The sequence below is a fragment of the Halichoerus grypus genome, chromosome 14, assembly GCF_964656455.1.
Source record: "Halichoerus grypus chromosome 14, mHalGry1.hap1.1, whole genome shotgun sequence".
Lineage (NCBI taxonomy): Eukaryota > Metazoa > Chordata > Mammalia > Carnivora > Phocidae > Halichoerus > Halichoerus grypus.
The window spans coordinates 14,727,396-14,748,802 of record NC_135725.1 but is presented as its reverse complement, the minus strand read 5'-3'; the positions used below and the strand labels follow the sequence as shown (position 1 = coordinate 14,748,802).

The 21,407-nt window shown below is 40.3% G+C and overlaps 1 protein-coding gene across 1 annotated transcript in view; it reads right to left on the bottom strand.

Moving 5' to 3' along the window:
- Positions 1-21,407, bottom strand: part of TMC1 (transmembrane channel like 1) — a 110,560-nt gene that overhangs the window by 42,415 nt on the left and 46,738 nt on the right. Inside the window, exons 9-13 of the mRNA XM_078062192.1 lie at positions 7,750-7,892; positions 4,416-4,560; positions 3,606-3,800; positions 891-1,070; positions 607-768 (exon numbers count right to left, since the gene is read on the bottom strand). Coding sequence (XP_077918318.1) covers positions 607-768; positions 891-1,070; positions 3,606-3,800; positions 4,416-4,560; positions 7,750-7,892 — 825 coding nt within the window. The remainder of the gene's footprint in view (positions 1-606; positions 769-890; positions 1,071-3,605; positions 3,801-4,415; positions 4,561-7,749; positions 7,893-21,407) is intronic.

The following is a 21,407-nucleotide window of genomic DNA, read 5'->3' as shown; positions in this document are numbered from 1 at the left end:
TAGTTTATTGTTGTTTTTCCTTATTTGGTTTCCTTTATTGGACAGAAAGCCATATGAAACATTCTCTCTTTTCTCTGGTAAAATACTAGTAGTCTTGGACTGGGTCCATTTACATAATCATCATGAAAACAACTAACCTAAAATAGTATTTCCTTTAACACCTAAGGGACAATTATTTGACAAAAATGGACATTGCTGAAATTAGTATTAGTGTGTGCTCCCCAAAGAATCTATTTTTTAATGGAAAACTGGTAGTAATAGGTAGAGTTCCATTTAAATATTCACTGGAGCCTGTATCTAAATCTAGGTGCTTTATTATAACACAAATAGAAGATGAACCTCTCTTCACATCATTTAAAAATATCCTTTCTTTATATGCAACTGTAAAAAAAGGTGTAAAAGTAGTACTTACCTCAATAAATGGAGTGAGGACTGCATGAGAGACTATATATGAAATTCATAGCCAGCACCATAGTAAGCCTTCAATAAATCTTTGGTATTTTTTATGAAGCAATAAAAAAAAATAGGCCACACTTATGAAAGACATAATTGATTCTGCTCTTTTTTAATCCATTTATTGTCATATGCTTCTGTTGGTGACATTACCTGCCCCACCATTGTTTCCCAGCAGGGTCCTCGAGGTACATCTGCAGGGTGCACAAAAAAAGGTGGCTCAGTGCTATTTCCCGTGAGTGATGCATTGTAGGCCTTGATCATGTTGGCTTCCCAGAGGGTAATATTGGCCTTTACCAGCTTCTCCTCTTCAATCTAGGATGCAAAGTGATAGAAGCAAAGATGGAGACAGCACAGATTTCAGAGGCATTTCCAGCAATCTGGAGACTGGGAATGTACCACACTGATGCCAAGAACAATCCAGATACAAGACTTACCTTGTTGTTAATCTCATCCATCAAGGCAAGAATAAATACATACAAGTTGCCTAAAAGTAGAGCAAAAATGCGTCCCAGTAGCCATTTCAGAGCAATGAGGGGATGGTAGTCTTCCAATTCAGCAAATAAGTCAAACAGTGTTGGACAGAACATCCCCAGAAGGGACATGACCATGTTCATCTATAGGGAGACACAAGGAATTAACTAAGTTAATGGTATTTAAAAAATAATTGCTTTCTTCCAGGATTTTGCAAGATTTCAGCGAGATTTCCTTCATCTTTTATAAGACTAAAGAAGATAATCTTATGCACTTTTAAAATTTGATCTTAATAAGACAACAAAGAAAATATTCAACTCCCTACCTACAGGTGTGCTTGGGTATGAGCTTATGTAGGTGCCAGTAATAATAGTCTGTCTCCTAGTATAATGAGGGAAGTAATTTACATCACTCTCTATCCAAAGAACACATATTGTTCTACGTGGGAACTGATTCTGATATGGTGATACACTTTGCAACAAGATTTCCAAAGGAAAGGGAAAATGATCTGCTTGAGGAATGAGGTCCAAACTGGAAATACTAATTTGACAATTACCAGCATATGGGCTAGTTCAATCAGTTGGAATAAATGAGTCCTTGAGATGGGCTCAGGACTAAATACTGAATTCTGGGGGATACAGCCTATTAGGGGCAAAAAAAAAAAAGGAATGGGTTTATCAAAGAAAACAGGACATTCAGAGAAACAAAAGGGAGAACACAGGCATGATGTTATCAAAGCCAAGGTAGGAAAGTTCCAGGAAAGAAGAACTGGTTTATAATGCCACTGGGGGGGTGGTGGGGAGGGCGGGAAAGAGAGAATATGAAAAGTAGCAAATGTATGGTCCATATTTCCTGTCTGGCACCTTTATAATTATAATATTAGGCTAAATTAAATCGGGGAAAAGAATCCAGTGCATGTACTACTTTTGTGATGGGGAAAAAGCCTCCTTAAATGAAAAAAGATTTTGGGTGGCCCTGGCAAGGGCCTTTCCTAAATACCTGGTTCAAACTGTCACCACTAAACATTTCCTATTGCCATTTCTTGATTCCATGTTTTGAATGATTATAACTACCAGACTGTATTGAGAAAATAATTGTCAGTATGGTTTTTCCCATTTTTATTAAGAACATTATATGAGCATAACCAAGAGGAGATAAAAATCAGCATGGCATAATATAAAATCAGCACGATATAATTTCAGCCTAAGGTAAAAACTTGGCAGATCCTGTGCAATCTTTTATAAGGTAAATTTCAATTCTGTTTCATCAAATGTATGAAGTTATTCATGAATCCCTATTACTACCTTTGTTGGCCCTTAGGACTCAGGATCCCCTAAAATGGTGTTAAACAGACCTTACATAGAACGACTCTTCTACCTAATGAAAATCAACTCCCCACCCTTTACTCTGGTTCATTTATACAAAAATATGATCAATATGAACCATGGACAAAAGTGGCATGGTAATTTTGACTACTATAGCAATTATCACAACTATAAGGAGAAACTTTGGCAAAAGATTTGATAAATGCTTTGAGGTTCTCCTCTGCTTTAAATAAATAAAATCCCTCTACCTAATGACTTTTTATAGGTTTCTATGAAATGTCTGTGCTGTTATAGCCTCTTAAATGTATGGTCTCCCATTTCCAGTATTACCACTTCTGAAATACCTGGAATGTTTTCGTTTGGAGCCTTTTGTTGTAAACAGGTTATATTTTGTCCAAGATATTTCTAGAAAATTCTACGCTTATATGAACTTTCTGAATCTCTTTGGTCTACGAGGCTCTGCACAAGTTTCATTGTGGTCAGTCTACACTTCCCACAGCCTCAATCTCTACATACCTTGAAAATGGCCAAGTTTAAAATGATGCCACATTGTATGCCAGGACATTTTATGAAAGGGAACAGGCCCTAGCGACAACACATAATGATTGCCTTACTCTAAATATCTGAATTTCCTTATTCTCAATATCTGACCTCCTTCCTCTGACCTGCTCAGTGGGCACATATCCGGAAGACATATCACAATCCGATTTAATTCCAGGCAAAGAGCTGGCCTTCCTCATTTGACTCTCTCTTGGAGGGGGAGGAAATAAGGCAAGGGGAGGAGAAGATGGAAAGTGTGCAGTGAGGCTGCTAGGGAGAGACAGAGAGAATCCCAGACTTGCCAACAGTGGAGGAGGTAATCTGAATGTTTCTGATGAGATAAACATAGGAACCAAGGACTCTAACATTGCTGCTTCAAAGAATTCAGGCAACAACTGGATCTTTCAGTGACAGACATAGAATCTACAGAGAAAGAAACATAGAGTCATGGAAGGAGTGCGGGCCTTGAAATCAAGATTCCCAGGTTTTAACTCACTCTTCACGATTCTGTGACCTGAACACACCACCCCCTCTCCTGACACTCATTAACCGCATCTGTTAAATATACTGGTTGGAATATATGTGTTCCAATATCTTTCAACTCCAGCTTTACCATAAAGGCACAAAATGAAAAACAGACAGGCAGTAGAAAGATCTGGAAATAAGACTGGAAGAGAGTGGAAAATGTGTGACAGGGCAGCATGGGGGAAGATAGGTAAAACATGGCCTTATTTAACATTGCATCATAGAAGCATAACCCACACAATTTCAAATGTCAGGTTCTAAGCACACAGAAAGCATGCAGAGACGAACTTCATTCTTTTCCCACCACCCAAGGGTGTCAGGATCTTGCTGTGCAAATTCCTGGGATCGCTTCACAGCCCAGAAGATGAGGTATCCACTCCCGCCAAGTGTTAGAAACACGAAGAAGTTAGCAAGAAACCTCAGGAATCGGATCAAGTGGACGTTTTCTTCTACTTGGGCTGCTCTTTCCTCTATGATTGCTTCCTGTACTCAAGCAAAACAGAAAAAAAAAAAAAAAAGTGTATCTGAGCTACAAAAACTAGCACAGACTCAGAAAATATTCTTGCAAACATCCAATGAGGAATGAAAATGCATACTCTATCTGGGATTCTGCAAACCAGGTGGATATCAGCAGCAACTGAGAACGAGTGAAGGAAGGGAGAATTCTTACAAACTCTGATGGATCTAATACTAGGACAATCTTCTTTCTAAATTCTCTTCTGATAAAGTCTTTTTTTTTTTTTTTTTGAAGCTACAAAATAATACCTAAGAGTCATTTTGAATATTGAGCTAGCTTATTCCTGTAAATAATTAGTCAGCATTGTTCTATTATTTAGACTATCCAATTCTGATTATAATGGTCTCCTGTTTCAAACCAATGGCGGTATTTTTATTACCAAATTTAGAGAAGAAATTGTGCTGTCGTGGGTCATCAGATATTTTCCAATCACAATCAGAACCCTGCCCGGATCCTGGTAGGCAGAAATGATGAGTTAATCTTTCTTCTGTCAGGATACTTCGCTAGCTAAACCGTATGGAATGGCTCTGATTTTAGTCTTAGAAATCCAAAGGCACAGGTCTTGAAGTTGATGTGTTTACCTTAAAGTTCATGGTGATAGAATTGAATTTGTTGTCTGCTGTTTCCGGATTGCCAATCAGGTAGTCCCAGCTTGTGAATACCTTCCAGCTGAAGTTGAATGTATTGTCATCACCACCCCCATCATCCCCGATATTTTTGGTCATCCTGTAAAAACGCGGAGTTTAATCCAGCCCCTCCGGAAACACAAAGAAAGGGAGAGGGTAGGGAGTAGCAAAATAGTACAATTATAGGTAGTCTGGAGAAGCAATATCCTGAAAGCATGTATTTTCAAACAAAGCTTGTTCTTATGACCAGAAAATAGAAGTTTATCTTTAAATTTTGGTTTTGCTTTAATTTTTTAAACTGTTCATTTTCCAGGCCTTTCAAGATTAAAAGACTATGACGCATTGATGATTTTAATAATTAAACTGGTCCTATAAAAATACATATTTTTAATTTATTTTCCTAAACTTTTCTTAGCATCATATACTTGTTTATTAACCTTTTGCAGGATAAGGCTCTCTTTAAAACTCTGATGAAAACAAATGGGTCCCTCCCCAGGAAAAAAAATATGTGTACACTCTTAAACTGTTCTAGGCAGCTTTAGCTTATTTCCAGATCCCCCTGCAGCTAGGAATGAACTAACCCAGGGCAGGTCAGGAAATCCTGCATAGATCCAACTCCCCCCTCAAGAATCTCTTCCCAAAGAACAGACTGAATGCATGAAATTTCTCCATACTCTGTAACTCTCGAACAAAGAGCAAAATTTTTATACAACCTTCATGCCAATGGGTTACATATATTCTAATCTATATATTTTAATATATATAAATCACTGATTCGAATATATATGTGTGTGTGTATATATATGTATATATGTGTATATATGTATATGTATATATATGTATATATGTGTATATGTGTATATATATGTATATATATACATATATATACACACACACATACTTTTTTTTGCTTGGAGAGCTTAAAATGCATTTACTTAAAGTTTATTTCAATGGTTTGAGATCTATATTCCACTCACTCCACTTCCTTTCTTTTCCCCTTATCACTATAAAAAGCAAAATTAAATTTCATATGATACATATTATAAAATGATCCCATAAGGTTTTGGTTTTTTGAATATTATAGTGATACGGAACCAAAAAGGAAAGAAGCACCATGCCATAAAGCTGAGATTATAAATTGGCAGGCATCCCTGACGTGGCCTACATCCCCTACTATTAGCTCCACTCCTTATAGAGGTTTATATATTTTAAATGGGTTAATGGGTTACAAAAAATCACCAAAAATAATTATCCCTTATTTCAGTCTATCATTTTACCCTTTGCAATCAGGTGTTTCCCTGTATCATCATATTTGCCCCTTCTCAACAACTGAGCAAAAGGTCAAGGTAGTTAATATTATTCTCTTTTTACAGATGGGGAAGCTAAGGGTTAGCATTATGAAGTGATTTGCTAGACACTTTCCAGGAGTTAACCACGGAGGTAGGTCAAGGGCTTAGGTTCTCCGACTTCTCTCTGGTGCCCAAGCTAGGACTGTATGAGATATGTTGAATCACATAAAATGCCTTTATATAGGTCAAAAGGGGTTGAAATCCAAGATTCCCACTGGTTTAACTGAGGGAGAAAATTACTTATTTGATTCATATGCCACCATCCATTTCTGCACTGTCACTGAGCAAAAGGGTAGGGCTTCGAATCAAAATGGATGCTTGACAGATTGAAGTTTTGAATGGAGCTTCCCTGGCAAAACTGGGGGCTGTGGCTCCCAGATAAGGGAGCGTGAGCTGGGCAAGCAAGTCAGGGACACCCAGCATGCGGGAACCGACTGGAAAGAGAGGTGAGTGCCAAAAGAAGGAAGGGAAGGTCCCGAAGACAAACTTGGGGTTGTAGCACACTTCTGTTCAGGGACAGCCCTAACACCTATTAAATGTTCCATGGACAGCTCTAGTCCTTACCCATAGAGGGAAAAAAAATGCAACTACCTATGGAAATTCTTCCTTTTTCAAGGAGGCTGTAGATTTGAACCACTGTGTCTATGAGAAGCAACCTCCGCGTATCGTTTGCTTTGCTGGGAGGTTGTAGAAAGCGACTGTTGCATTCATTCCTTTGCCTCGACTTCTTGCCTCGGTTATTTGGTCATTTTATGGATGCACGTGACAGTTTTCAATTATTCGAATAAGTGCCTCCATAAATCCTAAGCCAACAGGGTCACTGTAATGGAGCCTCTGCTAAAATGAAAGTCAGGAAGAAGGAGGGGATTGAAAGGGAGGTAGGAAGCAACTCTCTCGAAGCTCACAGGATAAGCCCACTACACAAGGGGGAAAAAATTACAGCAAGGGCCATACTATACTAAATAGCATGTATTATATTCTTTTTTTTTTTTTTAAGATTTTATTTATTTATTCGACAGAGAGAGAGCACAAGCAGGGGGAGTGGGAGAGAGAGAAGCACACTCCCTGCTGAGCAAGGAGCACGATGAAGGACTCAATAGGGGAGGATGACCTGGACCCTCAAGCAGAGGTTCTTTCCTATGATGAAGCAAAAGGCCAATTCACCTTGTTCATGATCCAATAAAAGGGTCAGGACACTGATGGAGGTCTCTCAAGACTTCTAAGCTAGCTCAGAGAATTGGCTCACGGATTATGGAGATTACTCATAGCCCCACATGCAGGTTTCTGCCCTGTCTTTAAATGGGTTGTTACACATACATTTCAGGCAGGGGGGAAATGAACTGCAGCTTCATCAGTTCTCCGATGAAATTCTTCTCCATGCTCTCCATGCTCTAATAAATGTTCTTCCAGACAGACCATGATTCTGCAGTTGATAGTGACGGTCTCGTTGGGGGCCATTCGTTTTCGCTATCTTATACGGCTGATTTTTTTTTTTTTTTTTGGTTGAGTGACTACTCTGGTTCTGTTTTGTTTTTTTAATGAGCAGAGAAAAACAGATTCTGCCTATTGAGCTGATTCTGCAACTTGCAAACTTCTCTGCACACAAAAAAGAGGGGCCAGCAGCTGTTTCCCTGGCTTGTTTGCAATATGGATTCATACCTTGAAGTTTAAAAAGGCGTATCTTCAAAATCTGCTTAAACACAGGGTAGGGGTGCAACCCAGTGAGATGATCCAAAGGCCTGAGCTTGTGTTCAACCCTTTTGTTTGGGGAATGTCAGAGTCTAACACTAGTGTTGGTATTAAAACTACATTTTATCTCTTACGGACTCAGTATCCTCTAGATATAAAATACAATAAAAATTACATCCAATTCTTAAATTAATTATACTCTTTGATTCCAGAAATCATGGCTCGCTTCCCAAGAGACCAGTGAAACTTACGCTTTAAGGACAACCAGAAAGCTGTATCCAATGCACATGATCCCCACCAGAAAATAGGAGAGTGGCAGCCTGAAATTCATCCATCCAATTGTTCGTTTATTGTCATAATAGCCATAAAAGAGGACGGAATATTGCGCCAAGCCCTAAAATCCAACAACATAGCCACTTAGCAGATGCTATGAAGAGCAACTCAAAGAAAAAAGATTGACTTTTAAGAGAAACAACAAAATGGCATTAATTTTCAAACTTGGGAGTTGAATCCTATTGTTTTTGTTTCGTAGAGCAAATGTTTCAGCTGCCACATTGATTGGCAGCCTCTTGGTTTACTCGAAATTCAGGGACTTCTAAATAGGCCAAATTTTTAACCAAATATAGGCTTGCCGAGCTGTGGAGCTCTCACCGTGAAATGCTCATTGATTGAAACATCAAAACACACTTCATGGTGTCATTAGATTTACAATTTTAAGAGCTTGCTTAACATTTGGGGAGGATCTGAAACATGCTTCCTCAAAGTGTCATGGCAAGTTTCCACCTCCAGTCACCTGAACCACCATTAGATTGATTCTCCTCGAACCACAGAGGCCGTGTCTCAGCTCACATTGAGCAAAGGTGAAGAGCAGGTGAGAGGTCACGGGAACCAATCTGCACAACCTTGTACGCATCAAGACCATTAGAGCATTCTCCCAGAGCAAGCATGTTTATTTGTGCAATCATGTGTTCTTTCCTTAAAATTACCTGCCAGATAATTAGAATTACCATGTCCCAAAGCTTCCTGAGGAGCCCTCTTTATATGGGGAACATTGGCATATTCTGATGCTCTTTCCTCTGTCATGGTCTTCGTCTTTCTCTCCTCGAATTCACTGTTTTTCACTCTCAGCTTTGAAGCATGTTTCCATATTACTACATTTCCACTGCCCTGGCTTCCCTCTGACTTCCTCTCTCTGGCAATAACTTGAAATTACTGTGTTTTGTGAAGTGAGACAGTAATAACTTGCCAATGCAAGGCTTCCTCTAGAGATCAAGTGAGTCACCCTTGAGTCTCAGAAAGCCCAATTGGCTACCTTTAACATCATTTATACACAGCCAGGGACTTTAAGGCCCACTACTAAAAAAGTGGGGAGGCAGGGTGGAAGAAGAAGAGGAGAAAATCTCCTGGATGCTAATTCCCAGAAGGAAGATTTAAGAGAAGCAATTTAGAAAATTGCCTTAAACGGAGATCATGCCTAGCTCAAAACAGAGGCCAACAAAGATCTGGAAGAATTATTGCTTTAGAAATTTGCAGCAAGTTTATGTTTTAATACTGTGTACGAATTAGCAGGAAAAATCTCAGAAGAAAGAAAGAAAAAGTCAGAAGAGCTCATGGGCTTTGAGTAGGGTCAGGATGGAATGAGTGGGATGAAGGTAAAAACGGAAGTGCTTCCCCACACCACACCTATCTTTGTCTGCATTTTTTTTTTCAGCTCAAGAAAAAAGAAATCCTACCCAAAAGAAAAATCTGGGGCTAAAAAACTTGTAGAAACCTCAGACTGGGGAAGCACATGGGCTAATCTCATGCCCCAAATAAGAAACCACATAGGGAGTAATTGGTCAACTGCCCAAGACCCAGAAATCATCCCAGGAGAATAATCATTGGAAGGATCTCCCTCACCCAGTTCAATGACATCTTCTTGTTTCACATTCATCTAGTTAAGGACTCTGCTTCCTCTCAGCTATTTGAAATCCAGTCTCTTTCTACTGTGTCCTAAACCTTCAGGCTGGTCTTCCTGTCCCAGAGCAACAATAACAGAGCCTGGTAAGTATAGGCACTTGCCTCTTGTCTGGTTTAAAGATATCCTAAAGTGTTTATATTTTTCCCCATGGGTACAACACATATCATTTTCCAAACTCCTCTATTTTTCCCTGCAAACGACCCTCACCGCATTTCCTTGCCACTATCCCCGTACTTGGTGATAATGCAATAACATCAATCAGTACATTTTGTTGAGCATTTAGCATTTGCCAAACATGTTCTCTCATCTCACAGAATCCTTACAAGAACGCTCTGAAGTCGCTCCTGTTAGGGGCAGTGGGTTTTCCTCCACTCTTGGTGCTGCCTTGCATGAGGGCAAGACCCATAACTGTAACACTCCCAGGTACTCCCCGCTTCCTTATGCTGTCCCTGGGGAGGAGAAACTTATCTGAGAGCAGAGCATGGAAGAAGAAATGGGGATGATGCAGGCCACCTCTCTTCCCCCTCCTGAGATAGCACACACTGTGCCCTACCCCTGGAGGGAGCATCTTGTCCTGGGCTGGGGCGGCTGCGTAGAAAGTTCTGGCTGTGAAGCTCACTTGCCCATAGAAAGATGCCACATTCTTTCATATCAGCTTTAACAATAATAAAAGTGGCATGTTGACCTCCATCTGTCTAATGTTTTGTCTTATTTCTGGTTAGCTCACAACCTGGTTAAACAAGGTAGGGGTGTTATCTACCATGATTCCCCCGCCCAGCAAGACTCAATAGCCTTATTCCTACTTTGCAGGTGAAGAAACTGATTTTTAGAGAGGTTAAGTAAGCTGTGCACGCTCACATAGCCAGCAAGTGACAGTCTGAACTTGAACTGGGTCTGTCTGATTCAAATCCATATATTTCATAACTCTATAAGCTCTACTCCTTCTCCCATGCTTTGCCTTCCACCCCTTGTATCATGCTAATGCCATACCTTTCCAGTGAAACAAAGAAACAAGAAACCCTACCAACCCAGCAGGGCCTTTTGACCTACCCCCTGGACTGATCCATGGTGGTGCCAGGACCTCTCGAGAAGGACCTGAACACCCCTTCTGAAGATTTCAAAGGGCCTCATCTCCACGTGCTTAAACATTACAACCTGACATCATTTTCTAGTTCATAATGGCAGCACCGGGATTAAAAGGCACCTCCGAAACAACATGAAAGGAGAAAGTAGATAGATAACAAGCATCTGGTACACTTGTTAGGTTCATCTGGTGTGTGCACCATTCAATGGCTAGCACTTCGTAAATATTAGATGGCAACCCAAAGGGAAAATGTTCGTTTTGGGGGGAATCCTGATGATTTCACAAAGGTTTCTTCAGTTTGCCTATTACTACATGTGCGATCAAGCATGTAAATAAAAGAGGCACTACTGAAGAACACAATTTTAAAAAGCTTTATCCAATCCATCTTCATAGCATATTGAAGGGTGACTTGAAACAGCCCTCCCCTCCCACCCCGCGGGCCCCCCACACTCCACACATCTTTCCCTTTCCCTTAAAACTCCAACAGCAGACATCTGGAAGTGACTAAAATAGCAATGACTCCTAGCCTAGCCAAAGTTCTATTCAGTTTCCATGTCAGTGCTCACGGCTTTCCCTGGGGGAGCATTCTCCCACCCCGAAATCTGTGACAGAGAAGTCACAGTCAGAGCCAAGTTTCAAATGAGCACGAAATATTCCCGTCCAACTCTGGGTTCCATGCTTGCGCATCGTCTATTAAGAGTCTAATTTCTGTTTGAGTGCCGCAGCTGGTCTAGTTCACAGTCGCTGACACATTTCCCCAAGAAAGAGAATGTTTTGATGATGTCGCTAGGAACCAACTCATGTATTTGTTTATCTAACTAACTTTTTATTGAGAATTGACTTATTTGCCAAACATGATACACAGATGGAGTAAGATACTGGATGGCCGAGGCCCCTAAAAATGTTCTGCATGCCAAATGTCCTCTTCATGAGTATCTGTCACCTGAAATTATATTAGAACTCCACCCCTTTGGTGTTTCTCATGATGGCAAATAAAGAGTCACTGCGAAACAAGACATTCCATCCCTAGGATGGTAAATGAGTTTCAGTGTCCTTAGCAACTCTTTTCAGTTTGTAGTAACCGCCAGACCACTGTTTTGTAAAAAAAAAAAATCTTGAAGTCAAAACTGGTGGGAAAGGAAGATATGATTTCTGATTCTGACCATGCCTGCTAAGGGCATGTGAAGGAAGAGTGGCACCACACTGTGGGGTATGTTCCTACCCTTCTCTGTATTGTTACCAGTAATTTATACCTTAGCGTTAAAGAAAGTTGCAAGTCTGGATGAAAGATAGGACATGGCATCACTTAATATCTGATAAAGCGGAAATAAGCAAGGAGTGAGAAGGCTAACAACATTCAACACAAACCTCAACTAACTTCACAAGGACGTCAACCAGCCTGGCACCTATGTGTACGTGCTGAGATCCAGCCCATGGCCACCTTCCTTCCCTCCGCCCAGACTCACCAAGTTTCCACCTCATGCTTTGATCACCATCAAGATTTCCTTTCTTTTTTTGCTACAACCCAGATCTGGGAGTATGAAACTGACACCCTATGGCTCTTAGCTAGGGAGCCCCTAGATTACAAAGAGGAAGACTCTTAGCTAGCCAGCATGTAGATTACAAAGAGGAAACTGGGCTGAGCCTTTGGAGAACTTCTAGTTTTCCATAGTTGGAATTAACTACCTGTCTACAGGACTGTAGTCCTGAACTCCCACCCTCAAAAAGCCTTGAAGTAGACAGTTGCTTTTAGTGCCCATCCATAGATCAGCTCCCTCGTGTCTCTGCCGCCTTCCCAGAGAACTCACATTGCTGGTGCCCCGTTCCCCTTTCTGGCTTGTGGATACCATGCTCTCTCTGTCAGGGCTCCCTCTTCTTCTTTTCTTGTCCCTCCAAGAAATGGATATTTTCATGACTTAAGTACCCATGAATAAGCATTAAAGAAAAGAAATTTTAATTAAACATCTACCACATGCCAGGCATTGTGCTAGTGCTTTACACACACAACCTCATTTACTTTTTAACACCAGCCTGCTAGATAGGTATTAATACTACTATTATACACACGACAATTAAGAGGCTCAGAGTGGTTGTCTTAATATCTCACAGGTGGTATGTGGCAGGATTCAGACTCAGGTCTGTCTAAATCCCATGAGTTCTTTTCATTATGCGACACTGCATTTTAAACTATGCTGGCCTCTGTAAAGAGCATTTCCATTTGTCTTTTCTGTGCCATGGTCAACAACTGACACTAATGTTGGGAATTCTAGATGCTATGCCCAGTGCCCAATACACATCTTATTTCCTTGGATATCCCACAGAAACCTTGAACTCAAGAAGTTCCCCCAAACCTACTTCTTCCTCCTCTCTCAGGGAATGACATCACCAACCTATCTGTCACCTCAGGCAGAAACCTGGATATTTCATTACCTTCCCATTTTCACCCGTAAGTCACATGCAGTTACTAGCTGAATCCTGTAGTTTCTGCCTCACGATCATATGTGACACTGATCTCTTCTGTGTACACCACTGCCATTCACAGGCCTCTCTTCCTCCATCTTACACCAAGTCCAACCAAGTCCATCTCATATTCACAAAGAACCTTCTAAAGGGTATCTGACCACATTTCCATCCTTCTTCAAAACTTTGTGCTCTCCACTGCCTATAGAATAAAGTCTGACTCCTTAGCAAAAGGAATGAAATTGTCCTCCTTGATTAGATCCCTTTTTGTATGACACACTCATCTTTAAGTATGCCACTCTTTCCCTAAACACCAGCTCTGCTGAATCACTCATGGGTATTGAGTGCATGACACCATTTCCTGCCTCCATGCCTTGGTGTGTGCAGGTTCTTCTGCTTGGAACATTGTTCCCAGCTATCCTCCCCATTTCAGAGTCTAGTTTATTGCTACTCTTCCTTTAAAACCAGTTCAAGCAACCTCTGTAAAGCCTTTACTGACCTCTAGACCCAAGCTACTTGTTACGGGGAAATGGTCATTTCCTTCAGATGCACAGAGCTCCACCTCATGAAACACTCCCCAGGCCCTCACTATCCCTCTACTCACTACCTCCCAGGGAAGGTAGAGTGACTTCTCAGATCCATACTTTTGAACGAATTAGCTGTACTTGCCTAGCCCAAATATAACTTTCTTCCTGTAGGAAGTAAGCTTTCCCAGGATAAGATGGACTAATTTGGAGTCCCATATCAGCAGGGCCATTTGGCTAAGAGTCTCAGATTATTTCTCCCATTTGGCCCCCAGTAGTAATGAATGTGAAGTGTTGGTGCCCATCTGCCTCCCCTTTCAAACAAATTATTCAGAACTCAGATGGAAAATAGAGTTATTGCTTTACTGGGTCCTCTCAGGTCTCCAGTAAATGGAACTCCAGTAAAGTGTCACACAGAATCCTCCCTCCCTTATGCCTCCATGTGCCTAGGACATGTATCTGTTAGCTTGAGATTGTCACATCATAAGGCAATTGTTTGTTTGCACATCCAATTAAACCAAAAGGTCTCTGTGGGCAGGGAAAATATATTAGTTATCTTTGTATTCCCAGCATCTCACATTCAATTTATGCTTGTGGAATGACTGAATGAACAGAAGAATTGCTTCTGGTGGTCATTAGCAATCCTCAGTGAGATTAAGCTCTTTCAAATTATCGTCTAAACCACCTCTTTCTGTTTTTCTTCTCTCTGCTCCCCATTTTAATAGAAGAGAGTAAATCATTCAAGACAGTAACATGATGATAACAATCTTATGTTGGGATTTAATGAATCAAAACACCAAGAAAGTGTCTGAGAGACACTAATACTGCCAAAACTCCTTAATTTTTTCTACTGTCTAATTGCCTAAAACTCTTAGGAAATAAGAAATTCTCAGTGCTACAAAATGAGCTTCTACATATAGTTTCTTCCCAAATGGGAAAAATGGTCTTTTGTTTCACAAGGTGGAGATTAAAAGCATTATCTTACGGGGCTTTGTTGTTCAATTGACTTCTGGTCTTCTAAATCTGCCTACTAGTTCTTTAAAGTAATGAAAAATGAAGCATCATAAATTCATATATGAAGAGAGATGTATCTGGTTATATGGACACAGCCTGTACTGGGAATTACCTTACCTTATTTTATCTATCTTAAAAAGAGTTTTTGAACAAATGAAAATACAAAAAAAAAAAAAAAGTAGAGAAAATAAACTATTTGAAAAAAATGAAGTTCAGAAGATTTCAATCCTATATGAGCAGCATATATTTTATTTCAAACATTTAAGATCAATGAATGTAATTAATTTCAAGTACAATGTATAAGTAAATAATATCTACTGGAGATATATGATGCTGGAACATGGGATAGAGTTTTTACAGAATTGTTTTCAAGTGTTTGTAACTTTAAATAATCTATTGTCATAGCAGAGGTATCAGACTCAAAATCTGGTGCCATTTGTTTGTATTATGGGATAATTTAATAGACTGTGAAGTTCTAATCTGACTCGATGGCTCAGCCTTTTATCTATGAGGTTGGCAACTAATATTTACATATCAGCAAATTCCTACCAGGCAAATCGAGCTCTTCCAAAAAATCTTAGTCTCTCCACTTTCTGATATTTATCAACACATGATACTCTCACATATTGATAGATTCTTCCTTGGTGTCCTCACATTCAATTTCCTCCTCTCTGTTCTGTTGACCTTTTTAATTTCCAACTTTGATAATGCCACTACTCATCCACCACTTGCCTGAATTACTTTCAACTGCTCTGAGAAAAAATAAATTATCATGGCCTAGATTCTAGAGGGTCCCACACGTCTTGATACCTCTATAAGGCCATCCACCCCGATGCCTCTTCATCTAGTTTCACTAACCTCCAGTCAGTCCCTTGAGTAGGGCAACCTTCTCCCATGACCGGTCCTTTGACTTGCTATCCTCGTTTTCTAGAATGCCTCTCCCCTCTCCCAAATTGGGAGCTGATACTGACTCCTCAGAGCCCGATTCAAATCTTACTTTCTCAGAAAAATTTCTGCTCTCCTCTACCTCCCTCTCTTAGGCTGCAAACCAGGTCAGGATCTCTGCTACATGTTCTCTTAATACTGTTTACCTTTCTTCTGTAGTACTTGGCACAGTCATAGTTATGTTTATTTTTGTGATTATTTGATTACTCTACTAGATTTTGAATTTCTGAGGGCAGAGACCTAGTTGGGTTTTGCTCACCTTTGCTTAGTGCCTGCCACGCTACCTGGCATCTGGCAAATGCTCAATAAGTGTTCACTAAATTAATGAAAAGAAGACTTGGTTAGGTGATCACATCCAAAGAAGGGGTGCTGTCTTCATGTCACAAGTATGACATCAGGATCATAGGCATCCCAAATTTTGGCAAAAAGAAAGGTCCACTTTGGTTTGGCCAGGTGCCACTTGAGGGAGATGGTGAAAACTGGAAGTGGTTGCTGAATTAAAGAAAGCACTGATAGAAATGAAGACCCTAAGGGATCAGGGTCCCAAGTCTACAGAATAAAAAGATACCAGGAAAGCTAAAAGCAGACCCAGGGATCTCTTCTATCACAAGCTATAGACATGTGTAAAGAAGTCCAGGAGTAGCAGATTAAGAGGCCTATGAGTGAGAGCAGAATTTGAGATGCCGCTTCTCTTAATCAAACCTAATAAGCTTATTAAACCAAAGCTACCTGTACTGAACATTGAGAAAGTAAAGCAAATATGGGAGCCAGGGATGAATAGCCTTTGGATGCTGCCAATCCCAGCACCACACGCCTGAGCAGCACCCACTCTGTTCAGTGAAGTCTTCTAAGGAGTCTCACCTCAGATACAGAGGAGAGGATCCCCACCCCTTCCAATCGTAGGATCTCTATTCCAGGGAAGAGCCATATGTCTGGGTGGACGTGATAATCTACAGGCTTAGCTTTGTCCCCAAGAGGCTTAGCAGTCTGGCTCGGGGTCATACTTTTGCCCTCACCAAAAGATTGTTTATCATCTAGGCATTCGGTCTCTGCTGAGCCAGCCCTAGGTGAGGCTGAGACAATGGCAGAAACAAAGACGTTATGTTGGTGTATTTGAAGCTTGTTGAAACTAAGAGCAGCACAGCACAGCAGTAACAGTTCTGATCCAAAGTAGAGGAACCAGGCTCACGTTTTAAGAGCCAACAGACCCCTAAAGCAGCCATACAGGTGTGCTGCTCAGATAGTGTTCAGGAGACGGCCCCCAGATGCCACGAGCATGGATCAACCAGCATGGAACAAAATGTGCTCGTCCTGAGACCACATCCTCCCAGGTGGCCCCTGATCCAGAATGATAGGAAATACTAGAGCCAGTGATATGGGATTTCTCCAATGGACATACTTTGCTTGGAGACACACCATCAGCCTGGCCAAGACTTTTTCCAGAACTGTACTGCAGACTGAGACTCTTCCTACTTAATCTTCCCCTCTTCTCTGCCTTCCCAGGAATCAGGCTGGCTTTGTTAACTGGAGACTCTCCCCACCTACTCATGCTCCCTCTCCCCTTCCTCATTTGTAGGTATTTTCCTCCAAAACATATCCTGCATCTAATATTGTCTTGATGTCCATTTCTTAGGAAACCTAAAATGAAGGGTATTTGCCCCTTCAAAGAAGAACTCTGTGCCCTGGTGGTGGCAATGTAAATTGGTATAGTCACTACAGAAAATGGTATAGAGGTTCCTCAAAAAATTAAAAATAAAAATATCATATGGTCCAGTAATTCCATGGCTGGGTATTTTTCTGAAGAAAATGAAAAAGTAACTTGAAAAGATATTTGTATGCCCATGTCACTGCAGCATTATTTACAATAGCCAAGATACGGAAGCAACCTAAGTGTCTGTCAATGGATGAATGGATAAAGAAAACGTGGAGTGTGTATATATATATAATATATATACATATTATATATAATGCAATATTGTTCAGCCATAAAAAGGAAGGAAATCTTGCCATTTGCAACAGTATGGAAGGACCCTGGGCATTATGCTAAATAAAATAAGTCAGACAGAGAAAGACAAAGAATGTATAATCTCACTTGTATGTAGAATCTTAAAGAAAAAGAAAAAGAAAAAAACAAGCTCATAGATATAGAGAACAGACTAGTGGTTGCCAGAGGCAGGAGGTGGGGGATGGACACAATGAGTGAAGGAAGTAAAAATGTACAGATTTCCATCTATAAAATAAACAAGTCATGGGGATGCAATGTACAACATGGAGACTACAGTTACTAATTCTGTACTGCATATATGAAAACTGCTAAGACAGTAAATCTTAAAAGTTCTCATCACAAGAAAAAGAATTCTGTAGCTATGTATGTTGACAGATGTTAACCAGTCTTAACTGTGGTGATCATTTCACAATATATACAAATATTGAATCATTATGTTGTACACCTGAAACTAATATAATGTTGTATGTCAATTATACCTCAGTAAAAAAGGGGGTACTCTCTGAAAATAAAGATGCATTTGAACTACTGAAATATCCCTTAAAAAAAATGTTGTTCCATATGTATATCACAAAAATATCTCTTCTAAATGTGGCCAGTACAATAAGAGATGAAGGAGCTTAAGAGAACTGACATATGTCTGTGAGGAGACACTGTCGCTCTGGAAGATTATTATTTAGAAGAACTGTTGCTGCTGATAAAATCAGGAGTGGAACTGCTGTTTGAAAACATTCAGAGTGTCTGCAACAGTTTCCTCGGAGGACAGACTTCAAGGGTGATATATGGCACAAGTGGGCAGGGCAGAAGGAATCAGTTTGGGGTGTGTTAGAAGTAAACGAACAATGTGACATTAAAATCAGCCCCATTTTACTTTGAATTTCAGTACCTCCTCTAATTACCTGTGCTGTGTTTGGCAAACTGACCAGCCTCTCAGAGTCCCAATTCCCTCAACTATAAAAAGATTATTGGGGCTCCTGGGTGGCTCAATTGGTTAAGCATCTGCCTTCAGCTCAGGTCATGATCCTGGGGTCCTGGGATGGAGCCCTGTGTCGGGCTCCCTGCTCAGCGGGGAGCCTCTCTCTTTACCCCTCCCCCAGCTTGTGCACATGCTTTCTCTCTTTCAAAAAAATAATAAAATCTTTAAAATAATTTAAAAAATAAAAAGATTATTTTTTAGAGATTTTATTTATTTATTTGTGAGAGAGAGAGCTGGGGGGTGTGCAACAGGAGCACAGGGAGAGGGACAAGCAGACTCTGTGCTGAGTGTGGAGCCCAATGAGGGGCCCATCCTGGGACCCCAAGATCATGACTTCAGCAGAAATCAAGAGTCTAATGCCCAACCAACTGAACCACCCAGGCACCCCTATAAGAGGATTATTGATCTTCATTCTGAAGGGTTGTTATGAAGATGAAATTTAATGTATGTGCCTACTTAACACATGATAGGTGTTAACTCTTCTCTTCTGTCCCTTCTAGGGCTTCATCCCACCAACATCTATGATGACCGGCAGAAAAGGGGAGGCAAAGTTCACTCACCATTTAACCGCACGCAATGTAAAAGATGTTCACAAGCTGGAAAACTGAGTGCATTTCCCTTTATTCACAACTCAAATCTTTACCCGAATGATCTCACCCTCTGATATCAACTCAAGCTGCTTCCAAATACCACCTCAGCTCTTCCCTCTCTCTTACTCACAAGAATATCAAAACTGTAATATTTTTCTCTTTATCATTCATACGTCATTCTTGTGTCTCCAAATATTTGCCAACAAAGACATCCTCTTCTTCCTGACCTAAACCTGTTCTTCCAATTCTACTGCTTCAAATAATACCATATCTGCCAATTCAATTCATAGCACACATATTAGACAATCTCCCTATTTCTTACTATTTTAACAAAATATGTTTTCCTCCAGATTAGTAAGACCCACCAGGAGGTACTCAATAAAAGGATCAAAAATATGGTGCCTTGTAAACCGTGACTTTGAGAAGCCATAAGACTGGCCAACGTGGCACATATCAAATGGCATTTGTCTACTATTTATTAAAGGGAATTTTGATGAGTTATGACATGTGGGGTTTTTAAAAAGATTTTATTTATTTATTTGAGAGAGAGAGCGCAAGCACAAGTTGGTGCAGAGGGAGAAGCAGACTACCCGCTGAGCAGGGAGCCTGACGTGGGGCTCGATCCCAGGACCCTGGGATCATGACCTGAGCCAAAGGCAGACGCTTTACTGACTGAGCCACCCAGGCGCCCCAAGTTATGACACATGTTTACAAATGGCAGAGCACTGAACTCCAGAGAGATACTTTGCAGGAGGGGGGTGTCCAGAGAGAAGTCCCAAGTTTCCAACAGGAGACTCACCTCCCCACCTCCACCTCAAAGGTTTTCGGACCTTTCACATCATATAAACTCCTCTACCACAAGAGGTCATGCTTGCATCTCTTTCACGGTGTTCTATAAATCTTTTTCTGCTTCTCTTCCCCTATATCTATATGGAATTGCTTAGCTAAGCTGGCCCATTAACCTTTTTAGATGCAACAAACTAACCCATGGCTTAATTAGACTGTCCAGGCACTTGTTATCTCTGCCTCAGGCCTGAAACATGTCTTTTCCTCCTGGCATCTCTGGGCTCTTCGGAAGTGCAGAATTCTGTTTTTTGGGATCTCAAGGATATTCAGTTAATGATTTCGTCCATGATGCCATGATAGATAGAATACTGTGCTGTCCAGTTAGATCATCTTATAATACAGGGTGGGCACCTCTATGAGGTCACAGTTCAGAGGACCAAGTAAAAAACTTGGGCAAGAGTAAATATTGAACCTACCATTCTATTTGCTAATTTGCAAATTGTGTGTCTTTTATGAAAGGTGAAAACGGGATATGTTTCAACTCCTTCTCCCCATTGAGATAGCTATGGGATTGAAGGGAGTCAGTCTATGTTCTGGAAACAATCACTGAGAATGTTGTTGGAAATCAATGCAGCAAAATTACTGATGTGATACTGGGCATAGAAAGAGTACTAGATTAGGAGCCCCTCAATAGCTATAAGACCCTGGACATGCTTCTGTGACTCAGTTTCCCTCATTTTATAATGTGAAACATGGGATGGAAGAGCTCTAAAGGCACTCCTATCTCTAAAAATCTCTTATTTAATGATATATGCCAAATAATTGAGTGGTTACAGTATGCAGAAAAATTAAGAAAAGCTGTAAATGAATAATATCACTTTAGTGACTTTCTTATTTTTTTCTTGGCCATTTATATTCTCTTATTGCTTTAGAATTGTTTTTAGGCAGGCCAAGAACTATAAAGGAAAATGAGTATCACAGACTACTCTGGTTTCTGTCTTCCTCTATCCACCTACAAATAGTATTTCACCAAACTGAACATGAGAGAGCTATCAAGGGCAGTAATAAAATCCTGGTAAGCCCATTTATTGCCCAAACCCTCTCTCTTGGTTTCCTCCTGTATCCACCTGTTAGAGCCTCTGGTTTGCCCCTTAGAGCTACCTTCCTCTTTTTTTTTTTTCCTCAGCTGATTAATATCTTTCAAATCCCTAATGGACTTTTCCCCCCAACTTTTTTATTTCAGTTAGTTGACAAATTTATAAGTGCTTAAACTTTGTTAAATATATGTTTACAAATCTAAAAACCTTTTGTTCATACTTTCAGTTCTTCTTTTCTCTGGTTTGACTCAAACATCAGAAAATGCCAATGACAACCAGACTGGAAGTTTATTATCTTGCTAATCAGAAGAAAAGAGTGAGATGTAAAAGCAGTTTCAGGCGAGCATAGTAAAAAATTATTATCTGAAATTTAGAGAGAGGGTCAGGAGAGAGAGAGAGATGGATGGGGGATAATAGAAAGGAGGAATAAAAGATAAGTAAAATCTAACTCAGAGGTCATATCCTTCA